This window comes from Bombus huntii, chromosome 10 (genome assembly GCF_024542735.1).
Source record: "Bombus huntii isolate Logan2020A chromosome 10, iyBomHunt1.1, whole genome shotgun sequence".
Lineage (NCBI taxonomy): Eukaryota > Metazoa > Arthropoda > Insecta > Hymenoptera > Apidae > Bombus > Bombus huntii.
The window spans coordinates 13,828,831-13,839,868 of NC_066247.1; the positions used below are offsets into that span (position 1 = coordinate 13,828,831).

Below are 11,038 nucleotides of genomic sequence, written 5' to 3' on the forward strand. Positions count from 1 at the left end.
TTTTCGATCAGAGTAGATGGCGATTGGATAGGATATTAATTATATATACTTACTTGTCTATATATGTAACGTTATATTATGTTTCGAAAATTTCAGCTGATAAGAATTTCCAATAATCGATGCAAGCTTATAAAATCCAATGCTCTTTTATAATTTAATAATATAGTACGAGATGTTAAATTACTTAAATAGATTCTGAAAGCGTTATATAAAAAATTTCGCTACTTTGAATCATTTTTAGTATCTTTACTAATATCTGTTGTATTAGAAAGGAAAGTAAAAGTTTCACTGTTTGAAATACACAAGATTTATTTCGATAATCTGTGATTACATATTTTATATATGTTTCACAATAACTGATAAGTACATCATAAATACAAAGAAGCGTGTGAAAATATGCAATTAACGATTAATCAAAGTATCAACGTATATTTTTCATGGAAGAATATTTAAAAGATATCTTTCCTATATGTTGTGTTCATCTTCTGAACAAATTTAGATCATTGCCTATGAACTCGCGGGTTGGTCGATAGGTTTTAATTGAAATAGTTGAAATGTATCCTTCTTTGTAATGAAAAAATTCGTAAGATTTGACAAGCATTTAACATTCTTAAAAAAAGAAAAAAAAAGTTTGATTACTCGGTTCTGCCTTCATTTCCTTCCTTAGTTTTCTTCTCTTCTTTGGTTTTGTCGATTATATATTCTTGCCATTTTCTGTGATTAAGTGTCTGAAAATCATCTACTTTAGCTATTAATTTTAGATATTGAGATAACTTTAATAATTCCCTATCTTTTCTTCTGGTGATGTGTGCGTGTCTGAATGGCTTTATCTTTAATCCCGATTGTGGATTCATAATAAAGTTCCTTCTGATATCGTCGAACATGATTGTGTTTTTTGCAGAGAACTGCTTGTATTTGCCCCAAATGATAGCAAGCGGTTTTGCTGTGATAGTACCATATTTTGATGTGTGAACATTGATCATAGCATTCGAGTCAAGATGACATGCTATTTTGTAATAAGGATTGCTGGAAACACCGAGCACTTTCATTTTTTCATTAATCCATTTCATACTAGTTGCTGACCAAATTACTATGTCATAATTTAGATAAGCCAGGGTTAAAAATTGATGTAGGAAGGGACGCATCAATTCCACACCACTTTCCGCTGTTGATTTGGGATCGAAAATGGTGTAGTCTATATCGAGCACCAGTAGTTTCTTTCCTTCTCTGAATGGATTTAATTCTACAAACCTGTACAAACCGATTCTACATTGGATTTGAAACAAGCACAGCTTAACATTCTCTATCTCTATCTCTTCCTCTTCAGTCTTAAAGTCATTAATTACATCAGGTAAGTCTTTTGGCGCGTGACACACTTTAGCAATGTCCTCTTCACGAGATCCCATCAACATTAGCTTGAATCCAGGCTTCATGCCCAAGTTCCTTAGGATCTCCTCATCTTGACATGCTTTGTCTGGTGAAAAGAAAGATTCTATAGACACTTGATGGAGTTTTAAACGTACAGTTAAACATGTCAAATCTAACATAACATGACATAATTTTAAATCAAAGCAGAAATCGCTTGAACGAATTTTATTTGAAAATTAACAACGAATCTCGAGTGATACATGTGATTTTATGTAGAGGAAACTGAAGGAAAGGAATGTCATGAAAACAGTTCAAAACATAACCTTTGGTTCGAAGGTTCAAAAGTTTTTGACGTTCCGGAAGGATGTTAGTTTCCTTGTATATTCGTTCTTTCAGACCGCGAACGGTATCATCCAGGTTCACGTCTGGAATTTCGATTCTTTTTCTGCCCCATACTATAATGATCTTCCCTACATTCTCCATTCTTTTTTTTTTTTTAAATAATGACGCGACACCAGATGATGTATACTACGAAATAGTCGAACGTATACAACTCTACTAGATTCCGTGTATGTATAAGAAGGCCATTGTGAAGTATGATGCACACATTGTATCTTTGTGTCGATACTGTAACGTGAAGTTCATCTTTTACTTAGATGGCGGTACGGTGGCTAGATATGGTCACAAACGAGGTACAAAATAGACGCGACATACAATGCTGTTTCGTGTCCCACGTTTGAGGGTTACTCGTACCCGTTACTATTTTCATGTTACATGTAATATTATTACTGAAAATTCTCAACGCGAGAATTGATTGTAATTTTAATAAATAAATAAAAAAAAACATGTAATATTATCGATTCAGCATATAGTACCACCATTGACTAAAAACAGGATAGACATTGCATGCAGTGCAGAAAGGTGTCCACGGCCTAAAGGCTACGTAGCAAGAGAAGTTTTCGCGGGGAATACGACGCTCCACAACATCGAGGACAGTTAGGTACCGAATAAAATACAACCTATTATACAGAGTGCAACTTGTACAAAATGTGTGTATCCTTATAGCTTGCGAGTTATAAAAAATAACCGAATTTTCAGGGGTCCATTTTACTTGCTGAAAGTGACTTTGATCATCGACGATCGATAACAACGAATTCTCATGGAAATTTTGTAACATTTAATTTATATTAACTAAGACAGTGGTGTATGAACGATTCTATTGTCTTTTTATTCCAACGTGAATATTTATTTGAAAATATATTTGATATATGTTTCATAATAGATAATTTCTTAATTATTTGGAATACTAAGACGTATGTATGAAATCATTCTCTTATTTCAAACGAATTTTTAACGGATTATCTCATCGTTTCAATGTAATCCGTGATATAGAATTTTTGATAATCTAACGATAGCTTCGTGTAGACAGAGTTTGAAACATAGAAATCTTAATAACAATAGCTTTAACTTATTTCGAGAGGTATCGTAACATTCGCTTATCGAATTCAAATTTTTTAGCTATATTATGTGAATTTCTACAGTTAACGTCATATACTTGCAACGTTTTTCATAGAGGTGGCGCGCAGTTAGGCTCAAATATTTCAAAGTAACGTAATGAATGATTTTTTGAAATTTTAAAGGAACAGAAATCAGTCGATCTTTATCGTCACCAATCACGTCAGTGTCAACCTCGTTAATGTCGACCGCATCCTCCGCGACCTTACTACAGACGTTGGTCTTGCAAATATCAACGCTGTTTCGTGTAATGTTTACGTCAAAACCTTGGCTTAAAATTTCACGACCAACCATGATATCGTATTTTAAGTTGCCATCCGCAAGGACGGGAAAAGTTATCTCCAATGTAAAATCGTTAATATATACGGTGGACAAAATCTGAGATGTACTTTTAATACACGTATTTCCTATTCCTCCAGTACTCCTCCAGTACTATCGGAAAATTTCGAGGCTGCGGACTCTTTAATTAACGAACATTCGACTCCAGAATCGAAATAGAATGGGAACAACCCACCTCGCTGGCTTAATCTACCGGCTGGGGCTTTCACCACGCAGGCATCGACACGATGCTTGTCCTCGGAACGATGTTTTCCTTCTCGCAGCAACGAGCAATGAGGCGCGATGTGTTCCGGCTTGTGGCACGATGCTTTTGGTGGTGCGGCTGGTCGGCTTTCCTCCGGACGTCGGTGGTCCTTCCTTGGTTCCAACATCATCCTCTTGCTGGATTCAGATATCGTATGTCCGTAAGTACCGCAGTGGCGGCACTTGTCCCGAAGGGCGGGTGACCTGCTTCGTTTACTTCCGGAGCCCGATGATTACCTCCGTGGCGAGGACGTCCGCCTCTTCTCGTAGAGGAAAGGCTTCATTTCTTTTTGGAATTGTTTCACCGACTTGATATCACTCGTGAGTGCTAGTCGTCTAAAGCGTCGATCGCGCGAGCCCATTAGATAGAGAACGGTGGAGGTAGCTACTTCCTCCATTGTTGAATTTCGCCACTTCGAATACAGGAGGGAAATAAGACGGTTTCCGTACGCCCCTGATGATTCGTTCTCCCGCTGTAGTTCCTTGGATACCTTGATTAACGATGAGGCTGCTGTCTCTTGGCCACCGAAGTGCGCGATGAATTGTTCCTTAAAAGCTGGCCATGTGATCTCTTCGTCATCCATTATTCGCGTAAGCCAATACGCTGCCGGACCCTCTAGGGCGCGGTTCAAAGCAGAATATAGCGCGATGTTTTTCAGGGGGTTGTCTTTCATAAGTAGACCAACGGCGGAGCACCGTTGGCATCCGCGGCTTCGGGGTTAAAACGCGGTAACGATATCTTTGTTACTCTGTGTTCCTTCTTCTTCGTTAGCGACCGGATTAGTTTACGCACGATGCTCTTATGATCCCGCACCGACAACATATGTTCGGATCCCACTTCTGATGTCGAGTCGAGATCGGAATCCGGACTCGAGTCGTTATCACGGTGAGGGCTTGAGATAGGTGATGATCCGTCATTGAAGTTATCCATCTTCTTACAGCACGGAAGGGACTTTTATTGATACAAATAGAGAGAGTATAAAGTTGACGCAAAGTGACGGTGGTCACACACTCGCGGCGCTAGTGACAATGGTCTCAGGTTCGGTAACGAATCCACGGTCAACGGAATAATAGATATCTCGCGCACACAAACGGACTCAGACGTGTAATACTCCCAGGTCGTAAGGCGCTACCCTCTTCGTCGATGAGATCGCAAGAAAGAATGAATTTGATCCCAATTTGGCCCCAATGATGCCACCGAGGAAAACTACGATGGGGTGTGTCTAAGGACACGAGATCATCGGATTCGTCGAGTATAGCCCTTGTTCCGAAAGTGAGGGAAATTGACGTTGCTGTCAATTGGTCAATTTGGGACAAAGACTGCCTGTCCATTTGAAAAATCTTAATTACCAGAAAACCCCAGGTTTTATAGTGGGTCCTCGGGCTAACTGAACTTGTACTGTGTAAGTGCCTCAACATCTGGTATTCATTGTCCGAAGGAACCGTTAGAATGTTTTACTGTCAGGTACCTCTATGGGTATTTCCTTTAATGAGGGTCATAATATCACTCCACACCTTTGTTAGACGAAGCGCGCGTCCCGTTGACCGCGGCTACGTTGGGCGACAGACTGTCGCCTCCAGCCAAAGTTCACTGTCACTAATCTCGAACAATTACAATCGGATTGAATAACTACGATTGTTTAATTACAGCTATAGTAGACTCTAGATTGCAATGTTAGGGGATTATCTTGAAGTTCCAAAAGGGAGGCTTCAATGTCCTTTCATCTCCGACATATATATGTGTTCTTTTTGAACACTGGTTTTCGGTATTAGAGTCAGTGCATCTCTCAAGAGGATGGGGTCTCTCCAGGAACTCAAGAACGTAAGTAGTTTTACGTATAGTATTTCAATTTGTTCAATTTTCTATATTTTGTTCGAATCATTGTTAATTAGAAAATAAAAATTTCAACATGGAATTATAAAACAAACGTCTAACATATTTTAGAAATCATTAAATTCTTAATGCGTAGATTCGAAACTTTTATTTTGGAGTTTCAGTTTATATATTCATTCGATATTTATTAGAATTTCAATCTTTATTATTAGTAAAATTACGAATTTAATGAACTTCCATTTTTCATTATCTTCAACTTTTCAAATAATCAGCAACCACTCATCGTGTTTTGTTTTGTAACAGGCTCTTCAGAACCTCTATTTCCACTGTTGGATTTTCAACGGTTCCTGTCTGATGTTAGTCTCCCTGATGATATTCGCTGGGATAGCACAGCATCCATGGTAACGTCCTCTGGTTCTCCGCTTCGAATGGTGAGTGGCATGCATTTCTGTTCCTCCGGTCACTCAATCATGTCGTAGGATGGAAGGTCCGAATCAGCACGAGTGACTGGTTGTATTACGTAGAAATTTTTGCGAGTATAGTGATCGCTGGTATTTTTTATACCCGTGAGTAGTAACATTCCTTTTTCAAATATATTAGTTTAGGATAGGTCTTCTTGCACATCGTGATTATAATAATTAGTTTTTTAATAGTTGATTTAAGCATCCACATTTGAGAATAAATTCGTGGTACTTGTAAATATGTATATTAGTATTGAGCGAGAATATTTGCAAAAGGCAAATATTTACACGAATATATCTGTATGACACAAGTATAGTCGATCTTAAGCAGTGAATTTCAGTATAAACAAGAGATATCGAAATGATCTTGTTTGAGCATTTTGTAGTGCAGATATCGGATACCCTCCGATTTCGTTGCTATGAAAGCTGCAATTATCGCTCAATGGTAATGAAGATACAGGCAATACACGATACAATAAATAACGTTGAATTTAATTTTCTCTTTCGTGACAATATTAAGTCACATTCGTTTATTCGACTTCAGATAGAGTTTAAAATATGAGTTAAAATTCATTTTTTTTCTTTTATCGTACAAGAATGCGTAAAGTTTTATGCGCAAGAGGAAACTTCGCGACAGGCAGATTTTTGACTCGAGGCAATAATTTTGAACGCTGCTTCTGCATTTTCGAAAAAATGCTTTGACGAAGAGATCGCCTGAGATTATTTCTATCTTAGTAATACATTTCGATTTAACCATTTAAACATCGAGTCTTATCCTTCAATTAATGCTACTTTTTTTGTAATATTAAAATTTCAGTCATTTATTAAATTAATAAAGTAGAGTTATTATAATCTGAAACTAAGTAATAAAATATAAAATCGGAAAATGTTAGTCCGTTAAATACAAATTAGACAAGCTAATCATATTTTTAGATCAGGAATTTCGGATTTAACCCTTTCCGTGCCCATTGTCAGGGCCTCGCTCACGTGCCCAGGTGTTACTTGGATGGGAGAAAGACATTGGGCACGATGACCATAATTAATGCAAAAATTTCTCAGCGATTGACGATGTGTTATTGTATCGTGCACGACAAATATTCCACATTACGTGTGTGTGTGTGTGTGGTTAGGCTGTGGAATTGCGTCGTTTTTTCATTCGTTACAACTTGGAGTATTAAAAATGTTGAGACATATATTAATTCAATATATGTATCAATAAAATCAGAATTTGTGATAATATCACGTACGCGATTAAGTATAACCGCAGTGTTAACATTTCTGTCAGTTACAATCATAATTCCAAGTCTACTTACATTTATTCTAACGGGATAATTTCTTTAGACGTGTTTTATCGCGTTTTGCGCAATGGTCACTAGCCTTCGTCAGTCGATTTCAGGAAAATGGTACCTTAGAGTGGGCATGCTGTTTGTTAAGCTCGGGTGTCGGAGGCGTCCCAGGACGTCCTCTCTATTGTAGGACCTTTGCGCCCGAGCGTTTGTGTGAGAACAGTGGAGCGAATGTGTTGGTGTGCCTGTTTTGCCATTTTTTAAATATAGGGCTAGGTAGGATAGGTAGTATACTTTCTGGTGTGCCTGTTAATTATAAGTAGGTAGGGTTGGGCAGGTTGGCACAGTCTCTGGTTGGGTAGGCGCGCTTTCGTGTGATTAACCTGTTCCTGGAAATCTGATTTGAAAAATCTACGGTGAAACTGGTACGAGTAGAACATGCCCTCGCCTCTGGTTTTGTCTATTGATTTTTCGAATTTCGCGGACGCGGAAGCGACAAGTGATCGTTGGTCAGTCCATGTGCACTTGAAACAGCTTCCGCGGTTTACATTTTTAGTTTACCTTTATAAGTTTTTTTTTTGTTTGCGATTAGAAAGACTCGAGCTTTGATTTAAGTTTCAGCGGGCATCGCGCCCGAAGAAAGAAAAGGCTATAAGTCGAAGAGGCCCGTTAAACTGCCACTCTAGGGGGGCAATTACTAATGGCTCCCTATCCTCTGGGTCATCCAGAGCATGGAAAGTCATTCTTGTTCTACTTTGTCACTATGCTCGCTTTTAGTATTTGTAGTAGTAGTAGTAGCTTTTTTTTTGCCAATGTATATATCGTCTCATCATCCCATTGGGCTAATCGCGGTTTTTTTTCTTAGTGTTGCGAGAGGATGATTACGGTTTGAATCAGAGTTGCGATAAAATGATAATCGTGTTTGCTTGAATTGCGAATTACGATATTGCGATTGTCTTTTGCAATTTTTATTATGAATTTTTAGAACTTCTTAAAGAATTATAAGTATCAAAATTTATCCAGCTTTATATTGTTTAAAATTAAATTGTAAAATTGTTAGTTCTTAATTAATTATATAGTATTATAAGTTGGAATATCAGAATATTTGAAGTAGCTTTTTCATATAATAAATAATAATTTCCATTGAATTCAGTTTAAGAGTTAGCGTTGCGACAATGAGTGATCGCGTTTTGTTAAGTAGGGTTGCGTTTACAAAAGACCCAAAATTCCTCCGACTGTATTTGTCGGAAACTGTTCCTGGATCGCTAGATACAGCTACATGAGCTGTACAAATGCGATCGTTCATCAACCTTTTAAATGGTTGCACTGAGATCTCTCGCTATTAGTGTTGCGTACTGATTCGATACGAGTGCGTAGATTAATATTTGTTAGCGTTGCGTATCAAATGTCGGGTGTTTTCAGACCTTTTTCTATCTTTTTTGTCCTCGACGAATCCGATGATCTCGCGTCCTTAGACACACCTCATCATAGTTTTCCTCGGTGGCATCATCGGGACGGAGATGCATTCCTTTTTACGATCTCATCGACGAGGAGTAACGCCTTACGGTTCGTGAGTGTTACACGCTTGAGTTAGTGTATCGCGCAAGTAGATCTATCATCCCGTTGGCCGCGGATTCGTTATTGAACCTAAGACCAATATCACTAGTATCGCGAGTGTCCAACCGCCATGGTTGATTGTCAAGCCTGTACTATCCATACAGCCACACTTGATGTATTATTCTCATATGTCGTCGTAAGCTCGGGTTCCGAGTTAAGCGAATAACCCTGTAATTAGTATCTTGTTACTTGCTAGTTAAAAGTTGTTAGCATAAAACGAGATACATACGTGTCTTGTGACACCGTTTCACAATTCACTCCAACCACGTTATGTAAGACTTAGTTACAACAATACATTAAGTACGCAACTTATAAGGGTAGAGACCGATATAGATATGTTGACTATTCTAAGGATACAGAATAAGTGAAGTTTTACTGACGATACTGTGTCTGAGGAAAGCTAAGGACACGGTCCCGTATCGGATTTGTTGATGATAATTTTGGTTAAGGAAGTGAGGGCAGTAGACACCGTCTCCGATTGGATAATAAGACGGTTGGTGGACCAGGAAGGGTTTTAGCCGCCCTCGCGAGAAAGTTGCTAACGGAACATACCAGATGTGAAGAAAACCAACTTTCTAAGCTAATACGTGGTAGACAATAAACGTAAAGGGAAATATTCGCTTGGTTCGAAGGACCTTAACTATGAAAATGTCAAGGCCCCCTGGTGGGTACTTAAGACTATTGAGGGTGCGCACCAAGGATATGCAGACATCTGGGTGCCATCCTGTCCGTGGTGTGTGGCCTGGTCTCTGATGTGAATTGACGTTACCCCCGCGTATAATACATAGTGCATAGGCATGCGCGATGTATATACGTTACCAATAGCTGTCAAATGAATGCACGCCCGATAACGATGATGCAACTGGATATGATGTAAACGGTAAATATTCACGAGAAAGTTAACCAGGGAAATTAAACGTCGCTGAAGAAACAACCACTGTTCAAATACGGCTAAAATCTTGCGAAGGCCACTGAGCAGGGTGATCTTGATGATGTACACATACGAGGTAAAAGCGCCTGCAACTGTCGTTAATTAGATGAACGGATTGCATTACGCTTCTGCCGATAGTTGTTTGGACCGGGCAAGGCGAGATAAAGGCGAGATAAAGGCGGCGAATCCAGGCAGATGCTTGGAAAACGGAAATGAAGTTGGGGCATTCGATCAACAGCAGTATTAGCAAGTAGAGACGCATCGAGCGGATGTTAGTTGGTGCGATACTCGGTTATTACAAATTGCAGGATTTTTGCTAAAATAAAATTGTATTACCAAATAAAGTTGAAGTGATTGGAGGTGAATCCCACAAACAGCATTTTTACTGCAATAGTTATCGCGGATAAATATTTTCTACATTTAATTCTTTATAAATGCATGAACATTTGCAATCCATCTTGCTTAATATTATTATTACGTTATTTTATTTGATTATTTTATTCATTGTGTGTGCGTAAAGTGTTTTCATATGTCTGAAAGTTTTCAATATGTAATTCCGTATTTATTAGCGATTTACTATTATATACTATCTCATTTTCGTACAATTCTTGAAGTTAAGCAGATTCTTACGCAAAACTTTCAAACTATGACGAAATAAACGTTGAATTTTTGAAGTTTTGTTAGAAAAATATTTATGAAACGAATGAAATTGCTCATAACATTTTCTACTACTCTCTTCGTTCTATTGATCCGTATAGGCGTAGTAACGATAAACAATGTACAGAAAATGGGTTGAAAATTTGATAGTGGAACGTCAAGGAAATTGATCGATGGCGCGATTGTAATTGAACTATTGCCACATTTAACAAGTTAACAAGAAACGATGTGAACGATGAATTTCGGGTTGCGAATATTAGGATTACCTTTGACACAGCTGCGATTGTTTCACAAATTTCTGCGACGACACGCGGATAAACGAAAGAAAGGTTTAACGGGGCGCTGAGCAAAACTGATAACTAGGAAACTGGAGGTGACCGATAAAATGATAATTAAAAAAGTTCACCGGATAAAACGCCACGAAACTAAAGTTAAAGTATTACGCTATCGATATCGAATTTTTAACAACTATTATATAAATACAGTGTTTGTAATGCATTGAAATTGAAAGGCTTTGAGAATTTGAAATTATGCTATACGATCGAATAGATACGTCGATTAGAATTTTTGAAAGAATATCTAAAAATTAGTATTTTAGCTTTTTGTTTCCTCAAAAATTAATAAAACTCATACATATATATTAAGTTTATATATTTAGCGGCTGCGTACTTTTTATTGTCGACATTACAGTACATACGTATGTATATGGCAGCCTAGAATAATGTAGGTAAAATAGCGTGTGGTAGTGTGCAATTAAGTTGAAGTATATCAAATTTCGTATCATCTC

General features: G+C 37.9%; 1 protein-coding gene across 1 annotated transcript; it reads right to left on the reverse strand.

Moving 5' to 3' along the window:
• Nucleotides 1–291: 291 nt before the first annotated feature.
• LOC126870255 (ubiquitin-like domain-containing CTD phosphatase 1) lies at nucleotides 292–2,023 on the reverse strand. Its single transcript, XM_050627792.1, has 2 exons — nucleotides 1,692–2,023; nucleotides 292–1,474 (listed from the first exon to the last, which is right to left on the reverse strand). The coding sequence occupies exons 1-2, from the start codon at nucleotides 1,849–1,851 to the stop codon at nucleotides 636–638; spliced, it is 999 nt and encodes a 332-aa protein (XP_050483749.1). The 5' UTR covers nucleotides 1,852–2,023; the 3' UTR covers nucleotides 292–635.
• Between the last annotated feature and the right edge of the window lie 9,015 nt (nucleotides 2,024–11,038).

Bases quoted from the DNA above. Each gene is read 5' to 3' on its own strand.
- LOC126870255 (XM_050627792.1), bottom strand. From the start codon at position 1,851: ATGGAGAATGTAGGGAAGATCATTATAGTATGGGGCAGAAAAAGAATC. The intron at 1,475-1,691 runs GTTATGTTTTGA...TCTTTTCACCAG, and splicing joins TTTGAACCTTCGAACCAAAG to ACAAAGCATGTCAAGATGAG.